The 20,647-nt window shown below is 26.8% G+C and overlaps 1 protein-coding gene across 6 annotated transcripts in view; it reads left to right on the top strand.

Moving 5' to 3' along the window:
- The window catches only part of LOC111032710 (small conductance calcium-activated potassium channel protein 2), a 261,206-nt gene that overhangs the window by 125,171 nt on the left and 115,388 nt on the right, over window positions 1-20,647 (top strand). For 5 of the 6 annotated variants that reach the window (XM_022313151.1, XM_022313148.1, XM_022313147.1 and 2 more), the window contains one exon: window positions 8,405-8,524. The exons of the other annotated variant lie outside the window; for it this stretch is intronic. In XM_022313151.1, the coding sequence (XP_022168843.1) occupies window positions 8,405-8,524 (120 nt within the window). The remainder of the gene's footprint in view (window positions 1-8,404; window positions 8,525-20,647) is intronic. 6 annotated transcript variants of the gene reach the window in all.

Raw genomic sequence — 20,647 nt, 5'->3', positions numbered from 1 at the left:
AAGTTGTTTTGTATGATACATTGAATTTTTTTTTAAGCTGTTATTTTCTGTTAGTCTGTCACTTTGAAATATTTATAAAATATATTTTTAATATATCAATCTATCATCTAAGTAAAAATGAGTATTGGTCGATCATCAACTAAAATAATAAATTCACCCTGTTAAATATAGTGCATTATTCAAAACTAATATTTATAAGTTAATTAAAGTTTGGAACCAAAATTGGTATCATAACAAAGACTAGTAAGACATAAATAATGATCATTTTAAAATTTAAATAAGAACTATACATGTTGTTTCGTTATGTTTTCCCAATTTTACTTAAAGCTTGATGTAAGAAAATTGAAAAATAAGTTGGCTAATCCCTTATACATTATTATGTTTTATTTTTATTAACTGAACATTTTTGAACAACCGAAAATCAAGAAGTATAATATCTCAATTTTAAAATATAGGTAATATATACAAAATTGTATGTACTCGTTTATATTTATTATAATAATTTATGCACATAATATTATATAAATATCATTAAAATAAAAATTTGTTCATAAATAACATGTATTTTGTCCATAAAATAATACGAGTAATACAGTAAAAAAAAAACCCAAATTCATATAGCCAATCTTATTAAGTAGTAGTAGTAACTTAACCAAACGCTAGGCATGTGTTCAAAATTATTAGTTTTATTAAATTATGAACTAGGTAATACTAAAGTTTACTCATTAAAAAATAACTTTTATACTTTCTTCAACTAAATTAATTGTTTAACAATATTATGTTATTGTTCTTCTATAAAAAAAAAAACAATTTTAAAATTTGCCTAAAGACAGCAATATGAATAATGCGTATATTAATTTTAGTAAGATAATGAACATTTTAAATATAGTTGGAACATTTATATATGTTAAATTATTACACTGGCTCGACTATTCATTATTTTGCTGTATTCCATTGTTCTTTTTAAATAAATGTTTTGACAAAATAATGTGTCTTAGGTACTCGACACTCACAAATTAATTTAATAATGGCACTTCACTAAAATAATTAACCAATGTATAGCTTAAACTTTTTATTTATTTCCTGGATACGAAATAGTATAAATATGCTTATTAAAATAAATGTATAAAAGTTTATTCAAAATGTATTTACATCAAACTATTGCATACCTAAAATTAACACATTTAGAAACTAAATTACTATTTGAATCAGTTGTTTTGTTTCTCAAAGATAATGCATTGCTTTCTTTTTGTTAAAATTACTGTACATAATGAAAGTTTTTGTGTAAATTATGTAAGAATTTAACTGCTCAAAGGTTATTCACATAGATTATAAATTAAAATTAAAACTGATTAACAAATTCATAATGAAATATGACAATCGTTTAGTTTTTAAATAATAAATTAAGACACCCGGTGCCAATGTAATTTTATCCACGAAAATAGAGAGTAATATTCTACAGACCACATTGAACTCCGTTTTTCAATATTTTAATCTCAAACTCTATAATGCGTCTTCAAAAATAATACAATTTTAAGCTTATTTTACAACCCATATTATACCTTTATTTGAAATAAATTTAAAAAACAATGTTCAATGCAGCCTGTGGAAAGTCTTCTTTTATATAAAAAAAAATAGTCGTTAAAGTCCAACTATCCTACAAGGACTGAGAATTATTCCAGTGAAGTCGTTTTTTCGATATAATTAACTGTATCAAACCCTCATATCCTAAACAGGTATTGGGCAGTATATTATTGGAAAAGTAATTATTTTAATTGAGGTGGCCACTAAAATATAAAATATAATTTTTGAATTTTATAGAATGAGAATAATTTGAAATACTGGCAACAGGCACCTTAAGATTGCACTTTAACTCGGATATACTTGTAGGTACCTATGTCTCTATATGTTTTATATAATATATTAATGAATTCTATATTGAAATTTATAGTATACATGTGTTATAAATTATTATCGTACTACACGTCATATGGTTGAGTCTATTTATGTTTAATGAATAAATTATATTATATTTTAAGTTTTAATTTATCAACAATTTGTTGAAACAATGAAAACATTAAATTCAAGAAAATAATTTTCCATTTTGCAAAATTATAATTTTCTCTTTGATTCATTTGGTAATTCAATATATGCAATGCAAACATGTTTCCCAATTTCTAAAAAAAAATGTATGTACTATCCGTAAAATTGTAGGTGAGTACTACAAAGAGAAACCTTTTAATTAATAGGTCTTAATTAAGATAAATAGGTTTTGTTTTAACTTTCTGTCTGTATTTGTACATACTAATGTTATATATTTATACGCATCGTCAATAAAACAAAGGTTTATGAGCTAACAAAATAATAACTTTGAATTTTAAAATTATTTAATTCAAAGTTTACTTTTTCTTTAAATTTATTATTTTCGTACTTTTACTTTTATTTAAAGTTTATAGGCTAATGGGTCATGAGCTCAAATAAAATAATATTATACCCAACATTTACAAAACATAGTACCTATCTACATATTAAATATATTAAAGTATTATTTATATTGGAACAAAACTTTCCGATGTTTTATATTTAATGTTATTTTAAAAGTTTATTTACCTATATCAGCTATAATTGGAGTCAAAATAACGGCTTATGAAGATAAAAAATTAATTTTTCAACATAAGAATCACTAATTTTATTTTACAATTTCTTGATTTCTTAAATATACCGAAAATGTATAAAAAAAAAAAAAATACATGGTTTCATAAAAATTGCACTATTGTAAAAAAAAAAACAGTCCATAATCATAATTCATTAGTCATTAGGTACTCGTTAATAAAATCCAATTATATGATAAGAATAAAAAAAAATAATTTTAAATATGTTCAAATTGCGTCATCAAAATACATAACAAGTGTAGCCTTAGGATAACAACATTAAGGGCATTGAAACAAGTTTTAGAAAAGTGACTTTAGAAACTAAACATTTTGAATGTAATGTATAAAAATGTGTAAAATAATGAATGAAATAAATACTTACATTAAACAATTATAACACATATTATTATGTTTTAAAAATAATGAAATAATACATATTTATTTAATTTTAAAAGCACAAATAATTGTAAATAATGGCTTTCATAAATTAATTTAAGTTCTAATATTAGATTCAATAATTTGTTTATTTGTTATAGTTGTGCTTACAATAAATTATTCAAATAATGCCTTATATGCATGTTTTTTTAAAAATATATATAACAAACATTTGTAAATACTAAGATGAGTATTTAAAAGATATTGTATATTATTATGCCATCCCTCAGGAACATTTGATGTTCGAGACATTCCGTTCGTCCTCGATACAACAAGTCACTTTTCAATAGTAACATGGTAAGATTTCTATTGGTTGTAGGTACTATTTTTATATACATTGTGTCCATGAAATAATATGATATGATTACTTACTTAATTTATTTCATGCTATTTATAATTTATTATCGACGTAATACTAATAACAGTACTACACAGAGATAACAGTACAAATATATTATGGAGAGCTATTATAGCTGCTAGTATGATTGATAGTCATTTTATTATTTAGCTTGAAACATTCTGTTTCTTGAATATAGTTTTTCTAGATGTAGGTAAATACTTTATAAAACACGGTTCTTATAATCGTTGATTTGTCTAAAGTTGACTTACTAAGACTTGCTACAGATTAACTGTACACATATCGTGTGTTTAGTAGGTGCAGTAGGTACCTCTGTGATTGTAATAGACAATACTCAAAGTTGACCACGATCATTTTAAAACGACGTCATCAGTCTCGTCAAATCTTTATGAGGTAGATCCTAAATTCAAGATATTTCTTGAGAATTATATAATAATATTTTGACGAGAAATACTTGAATATATCATCGGCCGTCGCAATAAAGCACAACCGGCAGAAGATTAATTCAATTATACGATAGTATTTCACCAGTCACCGACGGTGTGTCGGTGTTGTATGCGATATGAAATATTTCGGCTAGCAAAGATGGTTGATGTTTAATAGGGATGCCTCCCTGATGTCGAATGACACGATATTCCCAAGGGCTTTAAAAATAATTACAGTTCCCGCCGGTCACGTTGGTAAAGTTACTCTATAACGGTATGTTTTAATTAAAACCTTAACCCAAGTACTTAATACGATAGAATAGAGTGTACGTAGGTGATGTCTAAACACAATGAACCGCGTTGTTTTAGAGTGAGTTTCAATTTCCAAACACTTCCTATACGAATAAGAGAACAATGTAACATAATTGGGAATTTAAAATTAGCACAAGTATAGAGGTAGGTATATTATTATTACGTAACATTTCAGATCTGTCGTTACCATGGCACTACACAAAGTTATTGTATCAGCCTTCTGAACGTTTGAGACTTTTTAAATATGTATTTCTTATTTACGCTATGTCACTTATACACATTTTTACTGATACTATAGGTAACGTAAATAAGTGGTATTACTTATTTATTTTTGATTTATTATTGTAATTGTATTACTATTATGAATGAAATTATAACAAAAATTATGATATCACAACCATCAGAAAAGTGTCACAAATTGTATTATCATATCATGAATGTATGTCCCATAAGTGATTTTTAATGGCAAACATTATGACTGTTGAACTGAACACTGAACAGTCCTGACAAATGATTACAAAGGATCGGTTACTTATTTCTATTTAACAAAGTAATTTGTATGACATGTAAAACGACTAATGAGTAATGAGTAATGATGCACCTATACAATAAATACAGAAAACAATTTCAATCGTAAAAAATCTTTTTCGATTAACTGTAATAATATTATATTATTAAAAGGTATCTACTATATTAACTCACTGAGAATTGGACCAATTTGATAAATGCCAATGTTTTGAATGAAAATAAATTGAAGAATATTGGTTTAAAGAAAATGTTCGATGATTTGTAACTTAATATGTGTGGTACTTTATTAATTCACTTATAAATTTGTGTTACTTTTCATATTCTATATATTTTTAAAAAAATGTACTTAAATACTCCTATATTCAACTGCCCAAGACAATCACCAAAATTAATTATATGAACATATGATGCTGGGGCATATGAATTAATTCATTCAATTTTCAACAACATTAAAATGTTCATGTTTGCAATAAATACTTGAAATTATTTTATTTTTATTTTTTTCATGACTCTCTAGGTATTTCTTGAAAAGGTTACTAATCGTTAAACAGTCAAAATGTATAAACGGAACTTATACTTTTTTATTTAAAAAAAATTACTTTAAAAGTGGTTATCTAATATTATTGAACGATTTAATAACTGATACGAATGTGATGAGAACATTTATTAAATACAACAATAAATATAAATGCACTATTCAATTTAATATTATATAATCAATAATCATTCTAAAGTATTTTATAAATTATGTAAGTTTAATACTTTAATATTAAATGATGTCATTATACTATATTCCTACGAATAAGATTCTGAACGGAGACGTTAGGTCATCCTAGCACACTTGTATAGATAATCAAATTTGATAATTAAAAAAAAAAAAAGATTAAAAAACGAAAATATCTCATGGTTTTAACTTTTATGTAGAATGGCCTTCCAGTAAACTTTCTGTTAAAAGTAGAACAATTTAAGAAGAACCGCCTATTAAAATTCCTAAATTTCCTAAAAAGGTTAGGATAAAAAAACTATTTACTGTTAGATAAACTGATTAGTGCTCACTCGTCTCGTTTCGCTCATCGTGATGCAGTATAATGGTGTATCCATCTTAACAAATTATTTTTAGAATTCAGTATTACGAAATTTACTTGTATAACTGAGAAAAAATATAATATTGATAAAACCACAAATTATCTATTCAGAATACCTATTATGCAGTATTATTGTACAAAGTATAAATATAAAAAGGAGGACGTATGTATAAATGTAAATAACCACTCTGCCATATTGTAGGTGTCGAATATACCTTCGGCATTGACAAAGTCACTGTAATGTATGAGTTGAATTTGAATTCAACGATAAAACGTTGCATACAAAAAATGATTCTGAGTGAGATGGTCTATTATATATATATTTTTTTTTTTATTTGGGGGAACCCGCAGCAACATAGGGCATTAGATGCGGGGTGTTAAGGTAGGGTGTTTTTTTGTGTAGGTTTAGTAGGTTTTTATGATGATTGTAACACGTTTTTGTGTATGGGTGATAAGGATGTGTGGTTACCCATCCGGGAGCTAGGAAAGCCGGCCGGTACATACACTCCGAACGTTTCAGCAGATTAAGCGTACGACTGCACCATACCAAGCAACGGTCTACTTTATTAAGTATATTTTAATGGTCCATTTATATTGCTATGTATTATATCGGTTTATTTTATAATTAGTACTGAATACAGTAGGTTGAATTAATTTTTGCCGAAAACATTGCATATGAAAATGATTTTGTGCGTGCTTATAATAATAAACTTACGTTAAAAGTTTCGAGTATCAAGAATAATATTTTAAATATTACAGAATAACTGAAATCATTATCCTTCGTTTTTTAATATCTAATTTAATATTTTGAAAATTATACCATGTATAGAAAATGCAGTCATAAAAAGTTAGTGAAAATGTTAAGTATTTATAAGGGATATTTGTTTTTAATAACAAAATAAGATTCATTTGACGAGAATCCGTAATTTTACTCGTGAATATTACAATTTTAAGCTTTAGACGAACATAAAAAAACATTTGTTGAATTTATAACGCAATTTTTTTTTTTCAATAATAACAACCTATGAAGAACCTTGTAATCAATTTTTAAATCTTAGATACGAATATAAACATTTTATGAATTCTTAGTTGTACAATAATTTACATATTATACTTGCGATGTTGACGAATTTCATAAATTCTAACTTTAACCTATATGAAAAAGTATTTTAACAATGTATTTTCGATATTTTTTTTAATTGGTATATGAACAACTAATGAGGAAACTCGTATTACTTTTTCAATGCTTTCGACCGAGTTCATCGATTAAAAATTAAATAAAATAAAACAAATCGAAAATGTCAAATACCTATGTATAACTTTAAAGCTCAAAATATTAACACGCATAGAAAATGCTAATATAAACATTTCATAAAAAATTTAAAGTATTTACTATAATTATTTTTTTTAATTACAAAAAAAAAAAAATCGATTTTTTCAAAAAACTGAGTATAATATGTAAAAATTACGGTTTTCCCTTATTTTTTTCAGTTTTTCCTGTATATTTTAAATTTACTGTGCATTTTTACCTTCAGATAACCACTCTCATAGTTGAAAATCTAAACACTTTTACTGTTTTAAATGGTGATGACACACAAAAACACACACACACACACATACATAATTTTAAAGTCAATACATTCATTCAGAATATTAAATGAGAATATTTAATTGCTATAAATCGTCACCTTTACTCAGATTCAAAATATAATATTGTTAGTCGAAGATAATATTTTATAGGATATATTAAATTGTAATTTTTTGTAAATAAAATAATGTTCAATTAAAAATGTGCGTACTATTTATGTTTTAATCATATAAACCAGGTAAAATTTTCATATTTGTTATGCTAATAAAATTTATTTGCATAATACAATCAATACAATTATGTTATCACATATACAAAATAAAAAACCAGATTAATAATGAAAATAATTGTTCGTAGAAAATAAAAACAATGCAGTTTTCATAGGTAGATGTTTACCCTCAAACTCAAAAAATAAAAGTAAAAATAAACTAGATGATATATTTTAAACTACCTAAATCTGAAGTTCTTAGCATTAAGGGTTACCTACCAATTCATTAGAAGTTTCAAAACTTCGAAGTTACTGTAGTAGCTTTTAGGATTAATATTATTCAAATATTCTAATTTCAATAACATGAAATACATATTCAAACAGTAGTTACATATTTTATGAAATTTTACCATATTTGAAGCTCGTTTGTATATTAATTCTGTATAATATAATCATCATGACATGTTAACTTTTTTTTAAATGTAATAGCATGTTAAAAGTACATAATTTAATAATTTTTACATAATTTAATGCATGCATTCATATTTCACTAACTACATACAACGCCTTTTTTTCATGAAAATGCTCTATTGAACTACTTATTTAAATGCTAGTATTCGGCACAATTGCCTAGCATATTTGATCATATTATTTTAATTCCTATGAGAAAAAAATATATTATTACTATAATGATACTGAAAATGTTGTTAAATCATAAAACCATTTGAACTAAAACAATATATTGTCATGAAAATTATAGGTATATTATTGATTAGTTTGATTTATACAAAAAATTATTCTATATGGGATCCAGGCGGGAATCCTGCTCTCAGCTCAGACGTTGGCGGCTCAGGGGACTCAGGCGCGTCGGGCACGACTCAGACGTGCATTGACAGAAGCTGCGAATTCAGACACAGTTCCAATCATCAAAACGGTACAGAAAAAAAAATACACACACACAATACTATAATACTCAACACACATGTTTATGGTTTATCTCGAAATTATTTTCACCGACGCCATTATTATTAAACACACAAAAAAATAGCACAAATTTTTACTCACTTCCGGCTACCCGGGCATTTAGCAATTAATTTTAAATGCACGAGCTTTGAATGCAACACTATATACGTCCACCATACCATAGTAGAAACTTTTTACCAATGACATGTTGTGAGTGAAACAGATAAACGACGCTTCAACGAACATGAGTCATTGCCTGCCATTTTTATTGGTCCCTGGTTATGTTCCCTCTTACTTTTATTTTTGCAATAACGTTAAAATTGTGACTAAAACGCACATTCTGTTATGGTTAAAAAAAAATATAAAAAGTACAATATGATAAATTGCTCACTATTACGATCTTTTCTTCCAACAACAAAACACTCAAAGAGCGAAACATTCATCTTTTTCAAATCTCTATGTTTGACAAACATCCCACAATGTTTTCCATATTCCATATTGTGTTGTTATTACATTTGTCTAGCTGAGTACTGATCGACGTTGACGTAATACAATTGATGACATCACTATTGTAATAAATTATTTAATTATCATTTTTTTTAAATAATATGTCGGATGCATTCGTTTATTTTCAAAATATGTAAATTGAAATGGTTGTTTCCCTGTTGTGATTATGAAAAACTAAGTACCTAACAAAAATAAAATAAACATATCACAAATATATAGAGTTCTCAATTTGAAAACAAATGAATATAGTTACCTAACAGGTGTAATATATATTGGTATGCTATACAACATTATATTTATGAGTTTAAGTTACGCATACGTTATAACCACTGACTTTGCGAAATGGGAAAGGAACTTTATATGAATTAAAAGCTTTAAAAATGGTAGATATTATGTCGTTAACGTTATACCAGAATTTAAACAATTATCCAAAAAACAATGAACCGATTTTAAACATTTGTAAGTTTTGATTAGTTAGGTATATACGATTATAAAAACGATACAACATCATAATATAGGATACACTCACAACTTCACAATTGTTCTGTGTGTCTACCCACTAAGTATACCAATACCGTATTCTATTCAATTATTATATTACATACATATTTTAAAGTCAAATTCGTTAAAGCATATCTAGTTTGGAGTATTGTACAGTTACCATGGTTGGATAAAAACAAAGCGATAACATTTAAAGTCTATTTGATTTCATCACTCACTTCTAGAGCAATCTGTTGGCATCATTAATTACGTCTGAGACAATAATAAAAATGGAAAAAAACACCTCCCTCCCTCACCATAAAGGTGATTCACTCTTAGTGAAACATAATGTATATTTTAACGGTATATTAAAAAAAAAGAATTACATTTATACCCAAACCTTAAAATAAATAGATTTTTCCGAAATTTGTATTTATTATAATATTATAAACTACTGTTTTAATTAAATAAATAATTTTATTAAATAAAAAAACTATTTAATCCGTTCTCGACAAATTCAACAAATTTAGACAATTTTGAAAATGTTGAAACCTGAAATGATTTGCATCATAAAATGTTTACTTTCATTGATTCACTTACTTGTCATGAATTAGTAACTCATAAGGTATGATAGGACTAAAAAAAAATTATATTTATATTTTTAAGTAGAACAGTTCTACAAGTACTACAGGTTAGGTTAGGTTACGCCATATTCTTGTAAAAATATTTAATTTTACATGAATACAACTATTTTGTTTGTAATTTCAATTGCGATTTCCTAACGTATCTAATTAAATAACCAGGTACCTAATAATAATATTTATTTTATAACATTGTATTTTTGGTGTATTACCTATTACATTTGTTAACCTTGAAATGATTATTACGATATAGTAATATTTTTATCATATTTTTTATCGAACCACTTGATTACTATAAATCAACAAAATAAGAATTTGTTATTGAACTATTATATTTTTTATTTTTGGATGTGCAGTCTTTTCAAAAACGTTTTAATTATGTCAATGGCTTATAAATTATAAAAATATATTAAAACATATATCATGTAATACACATTACAGGGAGTATAATATTATTCACGATGGTAAAGTATAATCCATGACCATCATCCATCACCAACTTATGGACCCTTGTCGTTATAGTTCCATGAATATTTCGCAGTTAGAAAAAAATAATATGTCGTATCATGTGCCTGTTCATACACACATATTATTAAATTTCTATACATTTTTTTTTTTTTAATAAATAAAACACGATTAGCATACATTATTCAGTAAAATATAAAATAATAAAAACAATTTAAACCACTATTGTATGCTAATCAGAATAGATCAAATTTAGAAATCATGAATAGTTTAAAATAATATATCAATAATTACATTTGGACTTATCTATTTTTAGTCAAAAAAATGTCCATTTAAACTAAATAAAATAATTTGAATATTATCGTGTTCTTAAATATTAAAATAAAATGAACAACAATTTTAAAAGTATCACTAATTTTTTTATTACAATTTACTCAAATATTATAGTTACAATTCATATTTTTTTATCATCATAATAATATATTTTCACATAATCATTATTAATATTATTTTATATAGAAAATATCGAATAAATAACTATCATAGTATTAATACCTCTCGAACATATTATTTTCGTAAATGTACATGTACCTATATTATATAATAAATCTATCCGTAAATACCTTTAATATTTTTTAGACTCGTTTTGTTGATTTTCACCACATTATAAGGAGAGTATATATGCTCTAAGTGTTTATCTAACAATATCTAAAAGAGCTTAATTTCTTTTACACAATCTAACGCGATGACGTTTTCAGCTTCAAAGTGTAGCAGAACAAACAGAGGGTATGATCAATACTGTGTCCCTTGTCTTTCCGTCGTATTGTTTTCCCCGAACATAATCAGTACACATTCACAAAAACACACGTCTACAACATATAAGTAGATGATGTTTTTGTTTTTTTGTTATGTTTCTTTAACCATTGTACCCAAACGGCTTTTATATATACATGATGGGAATTTTCAGATCGTTTTATCACGTCACACGATTTATATTTAAACGACAAGTACCAGAGAATTGGCGAAACGCCAAAGATTAACGAAAAAGAATAAATTTTTTTATTAATGTAATTCATATTCAAATCAGCAGTAACAAAAAAAAAAGATAGATAATTAATCCTTTTTTCATCATTATTATGTGATTATGAGTGTGAGTGCGGGGGTGGAGGAATTGTAATTAGCAACTTAGAAAATTTCCATAAATAAACCCTTAAAAATAACATAAAAATAAAATGATGCACAAACATAATATATATATTTGTAAAATATACAGTATACATTTATATATATAAGATGTATTATAAGTACTTAGTAAATAAACACAGTTTATAAAATTATTCTTATAATGGTTAAGCATAATTTACCGGCAAGGTGTCTTCATTAACATCCAATTACTTATCTTTATAATTAATAAATATATATTTCACACCTGGTTTAAATTTTGCAATTAAAAAAATTATGTAATTTATGATTTTTTAAATTTAAATTGCTATTTTATAACATTTAGGTACACGTTTCTTTTTTTTAAAAATGGTTTTGGCCATTTAAATCATCTGATATTATAATTTATTTTTATAAATATTAATAAAATAAAAATACTTTTAATACTTTATAGGTTATTCACATAATTTTTATGATATAATTAAATCGGTTTCAGTAGGTTTAAAGTATGTTATAAATAAATGTTGTATAGGTGCCTACAATATTGAATATACGCATCAAAAATGATGATTTAAAAAAATTCGGTTTTTTGCTTAGATAGAAATATTTTTCAACGATACCTCTTTCACTCCTTATTTCATTTAAATAGTAAAATTGTCAAATCCAGTTTATAATTTTAATACCAATAAATATTCCTAAGCTAATCAGACTAATTATTTTACAAAAATGGTCTTAGGTACTAACTGCACTACTAAGTAGTAATATTCATTATATTACAAAGAGAAAAATAAGTTCATATACATAATTCAGGTCCTATGTACCATATACTTTTGTATATTTACTATATACAATATTACACATGTATACACACAACACACGTCTATATTCCGTATCGTGTTTATATTTATTTATGTACAAAACTGGTTTAAGGTATATATTATATATTCATACCACGTAGGAATGTATGTTGTACAGTATTATCATTTCTAGATTAGTTTATCGGAAATTGGTCAGCCACAACCTACCCTTCGGGTTAGGTTAACCCAACAGTATTTTAGCATAGTCATATTGTTGTGATACAATATAAAGGATCTGTATACATTATGCTCATCGCGGATGTAACGACTTCCTTGTGTGTTTTCCTGGACCGTAATATCCGCTACACTATGCAAATTGTACGGATGTCTATTAACCTATGGAACAGAGTTTTCGACAATACGGCACTATTTAGCAAACAAAATGTCTCTATATAAGGTTCTTTTTTTTTGGCTCATAATGATAACCTTTTTCATACCCGAATAAAATTCAAATTTTATACTACCACAAATATTCTGGCATGGAATAAGTCGCTATATATTCCTACCCAAACGTCAAAAAAAAAATTAAGTAAACATTCAGCTAGAGATACTGTCTCCTATATAAGGTTAGAATATTATGACCTATTTACACTCAAAATGTATTCAAAAATATATTTATTTTTACACTTTAAACTCTAGTTATCAAAATCATTGATATTCATAGAAATACTACGAAATGTTTAAATTCATTCGATTTTATTTTAAACTTATTTCCCATCAAAAATATGAACTCATGAAGCATAATATAACATGTTAACTTTTATCATATTGCATGATAATATTCTGTTTTAATATATTCATATACCTACCAAATATTCTTAATGGAATTGAGTTCATAAAATTTGAATTATTGTTGCAATAATGCAATGTAATAAAATAATAAATTGTAAACAAACGCACCTACCTATTCATTTAGGTAGTAAATCTATACTTATTTATAAATTATTATTATTTATAACATTATATATTTTAACTGACAATTTTAACTAATGGCTAATAAAATTAAAAAAAAACTGACAAAAAATATTTTAATCATTTATATATTTATAATTATATTTTATCGTATTATTATCACATAATAAAAAATCATATCTAGTACAGCTAAAAGTTACAACTTATGTAAAAATAATGTTCAAGTCTTGAGGTATTAGACTCGTTTGAAATCTATTCCTAACAATTTGACTTATTACACGTTCTTGAGAAAGCAAGATGCTTTCGTTAATATGTACCTACTCACATTATTTATAATATTTAATGCTCCTCACAAGTAGAGTTAATTTATGGGAATTTTAAATTTAAAATGTGACCATATTGTAATAAATTTGAATTATTTACTTGCTATCATGATTTATATTGTTATTTTATGTTTTAAACAAATACATTTATTATGACAACCACATTTCGTACAACTTGAGTTAAAAAAACTTTAAAAGTTAAAATGTTATAAGAGATAATCGTTGTTTAATATTGTTGACTTCTGTACACTCTTTGTCAGTTGTACTGTTTAAACCAAATCATTTAAAAACAAATTGTTGACAATTTAGATGATTAAAAATAAATTAAAACAATCACCAAGTAAACTTTGTAAATACAAACTTTTTCATACGACAAAATCCCATATTGACTTTTTATAAAAATGGAACTTAATGGAAGACCTATTATCAACGAATAATTTTATATGTAAGCAGTGTAATAATGAATATAGAACGTTAAAAACTTTATTTTAACTACTTTTTTTATGTGTTATCAATAACTTTGAAAATTCGTAGAAAAGTCAGAACATAACTAGCTCTTTAGATTAGCGATGGCACTGAAACCTAAAGAATTAAGAAATATTAAGAAATACCAACGAAAATACGAACAAATAGTTGGAAAGATTTTTTTTTGGATTTTAAGATTTTAAGATTTTTTTGGAAAGATATAATAAAAATTATGTGGAAGCTTTCAATGGACCAATTGGATAAATTTGGCGATGTATGGAGATAGGTGGAGAATTGTTGCGAGACGGAATGGTTCAAGAGGCAAATTTCAATAAATATCTTATAATATGGTTAGTCAGTTAGGTGCACAACTTATGAAACATTTTATATAATTACTATACGATCACACTGCTTACCTATTTAATGACATTTCAAATTTTCCGATGATTATTATATACTTTTAATTTATTGATTAGAAAGTGAATATTTATAAAATATAATTTCAGTAAAAAAATTATTGTAATAAATGATTGTAACTATTTTATAACATGTTGTAATAAAAAACACATCTATGAATAATATTACATTTACTAGGGATCATAATAATATTATACATTATATTATACTCTACTAGAATATTGTAACACCGATTTCATCAATCACTATGTTTATATTTTTTAAACGAAAAAAAACCGATGATGATCGACATTTATATATAATATAATAGGCATGTGTATTGTTTAGTTGTATGAAATAAATATTGTAAAAGATAAAATTGTCAATATTTAATATTGAAAACTTCAACATTACTATACGCGTATTTATATCAAAACACTTGTCCTCGCTACATGACAAAAATATTAAAAACAATTTTCATAGTTTTGCATATGCACAACGAATAACAATGACTTCCGAGGTATTCATATTGTATTTCGCAGCTTTTTTTTTTTTAGTATTATTACCGTACACACTATATTTATTATATATTGTACAATGTACATTTTCTAGACCACAAAAACTGTATATCTTCTGTGTAAGCGTTTGAATTACTTCGACATAAAAAATTACAAAGAAAAGAAAAAAATAGCGATAAACAAGAAAACACTATGTATTCGAGACATGAATTGTACACCAGTTACTGGTTAAATTCCACGGGGATGTCGACATGACCCTTATACAGTGTGAAAGTTGTGGTAAACATACAAAAATAACAATGTTAGAAATCCGCTTTATTATGGCTGGTGAAATTATTGACTTAAGATGTGAAATGGGGTATTTTGTACTTTTATCACTCTATACTATTCAGTTCTATACGTATATAATATGCATTGTATTATACAATATATATTATGTTTTATGCATTTATTTTTGCAACAGCAATATTATGGTAATGAACCACCAGCCGGTGGAGGAGCACCACCGTCTAAGCAATGATGAGCACTAAAGTCAATTCTGGATCCCCGGGGGACGATAGTGGGTGGAAAAAGTTGAGGATGCCATTGTAACGATTAGTCGTTCCTCTTGTCCACCGCCAACCAGATCTCGGGCAGCGATATTAAATCACGATAAAATCTTAAGTCTTTTACGACAGTCTATTAAACGCTTTTGTCTCCTCCCTCAAGGACCTCGTCCATTTTTTACATCTACAGAAATCGTTATTTCCTCCCTTCCCGTCTTTTTACATTCGACTACCTCCGTCTCTTTCATTGCCACGTCATCCCGTCTAGTATGGTGTCGTAGTACTACAGTACCCCGTCAATCGGGCAGAGAAAACAAAGAGAAGCGAAAATAATCAATACACCACTCATTCCGTCCACAACTCACTTTCTGTGACGATAATATTATTATTGTGTTTCATTTATTTCGGCATCTGGTCCAACCATTAAAGCGACTTCGTTAGCATACACGAATATCCAGAATTCAATATGGTCTCTACTCCCTAGGTACTCCATACATTGTTAAAGGAATGACATATTTGAATCAAACCCATATGGATTTTCATCTCATTTGATACTCCCGACGTGTTTGGACGATATTTCAATACCTGTATTGGTATTTTAAACCAGCCATCCTTCCGTGAATAAAAGCGATCATCATACCTACGTTTTATGAACTATTCAATACTGAACCTGATGATTTTACATATTTCACCAATAAAAATTTATTAATTAATTTGAGAAATTACATTGAAAAACATCGAATGAATATACAATTTTCATTGAGCATCTAATCATAGATTTTTTTGTTTTTTATTAATACTGTAATAATAATTAATAATTATAGTAGTATGATGTAAAAATGTATGTTTAAAAGCATATTTTGGTCATTTTCATAAATAAATACGATTAAACATTATATTTATCTGTTGTTTATTTTACATGACAAGGATTAAAAAAATTATCCAGAAGTATAGAAAACACAAAAGCATATAACAGAAATCCCAATAATATGTTTGTATAATATTGTATACAAACAAAATTAAAATTGCCTATATAATGCGCCGTGTTAAACATTGTAATGTAAATCATATATACTATCTTCTGTGGAATAATATTTCGATAAATTTAATGCCATTAGACACGGATCTTTTTTATTTATCTTATTAAATTTTCAAATTTAAATAATTAAGAACTAATTATGTTTGATTTTCCATTTATCTATTAGTGTTAACAACAAACGAACTTTAATGACATACACACTAGTGTACTATACAGATAGGTAGGTACCTAGGTATTAAATTAATGTAAAAAAATATATATTTATTTTATATTTTATATTTATAATAAAATTATTGTAATTAAATAAGCTATCTTAGAGGTCAATTCATTACTATAACGATAAGTTGAAATAATTGTGTCTTCATTTTTCACATTATGGAATTTTTATCTAATACCTATAATATACTGACAAGTGAAACACATTACATAGATGTATTTTACCACCTATTCTATTATTAAGTGTATTGATTTAAAAAAATTAATACTTCATAATGTTGGATCAGTTGTAAGATGTAGTTAAATTTAAAAAAATATTGTCCTCTAATTAAAAAAAAATGTTAGTAATTATATCCTTATGTAGGACTGCACTACAAACTACAAAGTACAAACATATTAATAGTTAACTAAAATAATTATTATTATAAAACGTATAATTCATGTTTTTCTTGTTTTCCAACATGTAAATACGTTGAATTTCTAAATTGTTAGGTTATAATTAAATACGTGAAGATTAAAGACTTTAATTACAAACATTTAAGTAGTTATCCATGTGAATACTGGATAAACACAATAAATACTAATTATACAATATTATAGTAAATAAATAATATTATCAAAACACTTTATGGATACTAATTATTATTCTATGATAATGATTGTAATTAATAATCCCGATTTAAATATATCGAAAAAAACATATCCTATAAAAAAAATGTTTAAACAATTATATTTCTTCAAAGGTGGTATCACTTGGTAGTTCATACTCTATGAATAACTGGAATTTTATGGAAAATCGCAGCATTTGAATTCCCCTCAACCATTATTGGGATCACTTCGCTTTATTCGAAACCGATTCGGCTGTTCGGCGGCCGATGGTAATTTGTAATATACTTTGTAAAAGGGTTTATAAGTGGACAACAACCATTAAAAGTAACTACCCTGGTTGGAAACGCATTATCATTATTATTATTATTATCATTATTACATGACTACAGGCCCAATCAACCTAACCTATCTCAACACCTCGAAACACACGGGTCTCGTCGAGGATCGTTATGTGTTTACACCACTCCACGTGTAGAGTTTTCCCATTCGTATTATTTTTCTCGTCGTTTTCGTTTTGTTTTGCTCCCGTCGTCCCGCGACCTTTTGTCCGATTCAATGTACCGACTGGTACGGTACGTAACGGTTAAACTCGTATATGAATTTACGCTCATTTGGTAATCGCGCGAGCGCCCACACATACGCACACGAACATTACATGTACACACACATACATACACACACACATACGTGCACGTGCACGTGCTTACACAATGGATTATAACACCTGACCGAACGGGATAAGGCGGAGGTACCAGAGGGTTGAATAATTGAATCGATACGGACCAACGAACAGTGCCGCCGGCGGCGGTGTTGTCGTACGAACGGAACATACAAGTCGGATAGGTACACAAGACGCGGAGTACAGAGGGGAAACAGATTTTCATCATCGCGCGCGCTAATTGTCCGCGAGTTATTTGTTCGGAATGGCTTTAGGCGAGCACCTACCCTACAGCAGTGGCAACAGTATATTTATATACATATATATTGTATATTATAGCGCCACCGCCACTGTATAGTGTGTCGCGTTTCCACCCCTCCGTCCACCTCTCAGTCATTGTTTACCGTCGATCCTCGTCGTCGTACAAACCCATTTACAAAACGGTCGAAAGGGTTGTTTGACCGTGTTAACGTCCGAGGTTTACGGAATTTACGATTTCACGATGGGAGGACGAGGAGTGTATGGTACGAGTATAGTATGTATAGTATTCACACACACACACACACACACACACACACACACACACAGATAAATATCTATAGGTACCGACGGGTGTATGTGTGGTGTCACGATATTATGTGCGGCACCGCGAGATAAACCCGATTCGGTTCACTATAAATACGCAGGTGGAATTTGAGTTAAATAATTGCTCGACATGTATATCTTCGAGGTATGCGATAGGCGCGGCGCTATTTAGCGCGTCTGTCTGCGCCGACTTTACCGTTTCGTGTTTCTATTGAATTTCGCAGCAGTTCATCAGCTCATGAACCGTCTAATTATTCCTGGCAAAATTCAAAAATAATTGTACGACGCATTTCAGTAAAACTGTTGGAACTTAGAGAGAACATTTTAGATGCAAAGCCACAAATCGCAAATATTTGAAATGAAATGAAAAAAACAAGTATCAACTTTTTAAAAATTGAATAGATTATTTGTTTTAGATAACAATTTATCTTATAGAAGTATATGATGTGGTAATAATTGTATGTGAACTTAAAATTGTAGTGTAAACTGTAGGTATTATATAACAATAAAAACAAAATAATTAAAGGTGTTTTTAATTTCAATGTCACGACAAAAGATAAACGAAATTTGAAATCAGTTTATATAAATAAAAGCTACCAATACTATGAATGAAAATTAGTATATTATTATTACTATACGTCCAACTTGTGTTTTCCATTTCTAACAAGTAACAATGCACTTCAAGGGAAATACGAAACGAACGGTTAGTAGAAGAAAAACAAAATACGTACAAGAATTTAATTTGTAATTCTTATTACATCAAAAAGCATATTAGTATTATATTATTCCTTTCGTCTTAAAGAGCACACATTTACAACATACCTTCTGTGCAACATCAGTACACGAGTTAAAAGCAATCCAAAATAATGAAAAATAATTTAAAAAAAGCCGGTAAGTGGATGTTGCACTGCTGTACGGTAGGTTACAAGTGGGTAGCTGTAATGAACGGTGTTAAATTTAAATTCAATGTTATAAAATCATTGTACACGAAAAACGATTCAGGGCGAAGACGGTCCGTCCGTCTATAATATTACTTAGTAATTTGGTATATTTTATGATATTATTCTGATAAAAGTAATTTGTTTTACTAGTAAGAATTAGTTCTATAAAATATTAAATTAATTTTTGCCAAAAAATACTTTTTAAAAGTCATTGTGTGAATAAAATATAATAATATACTTTAAAAGTTTCATGTAAATACCCATATTTTTAATTTACAACAAAATAACATAAACAATTATTTTTGGTCATTTAATATGTAATTTCGTCCTTGGTTCTTAAAAGGAAAATTTTAATAATGATAATAAATAATACCTTTATTTACAATAATAACTAATGAACATTATTTATTGTTTTTATCGTAAGATAATTTAAAATTATTTTATTCTACAATAACACTAAATAATGACAGCCGGGCAATGTGCTTGTATAAAAATACTCATTCCGTTTCCGTATTTCTTTATTACATATTATATATAATTATAATTATATATAAATCTGTGATCATAAATAAAATATTATGGTGGTGTACAGTGTACACACACACGCACATATACATAGCGTATTTGTGCCAATATACAATATTTTAAGAATTGATATTTATACATAGAAAAGAAACGAAAAAGAGTGTTGTTATTTATAGCTGATAACCTGAATTGCCAAACTAAATAAACCGATTTTTCATAAATAAATTATAGATTTTCATATATTAAATTGA

This window comes from Myzus persicae, unplaced genomic scaffold (assembly GCF_001856785.1).
Source record: "Myzus persicae strain clone G006 unplaced genomic scaffold, MPER_G0061.0, whole genome shotgun sequence".
Classification (NCBI taxonomy): Eukaryota; Metazoa; Arthropoda; class Insecta; order Hemiptera; family Aphididae; genus Myzus; species Myzus persicae.
This window is presented reverse-complemented; position numbering and strand designations above follow the sequence as displayed.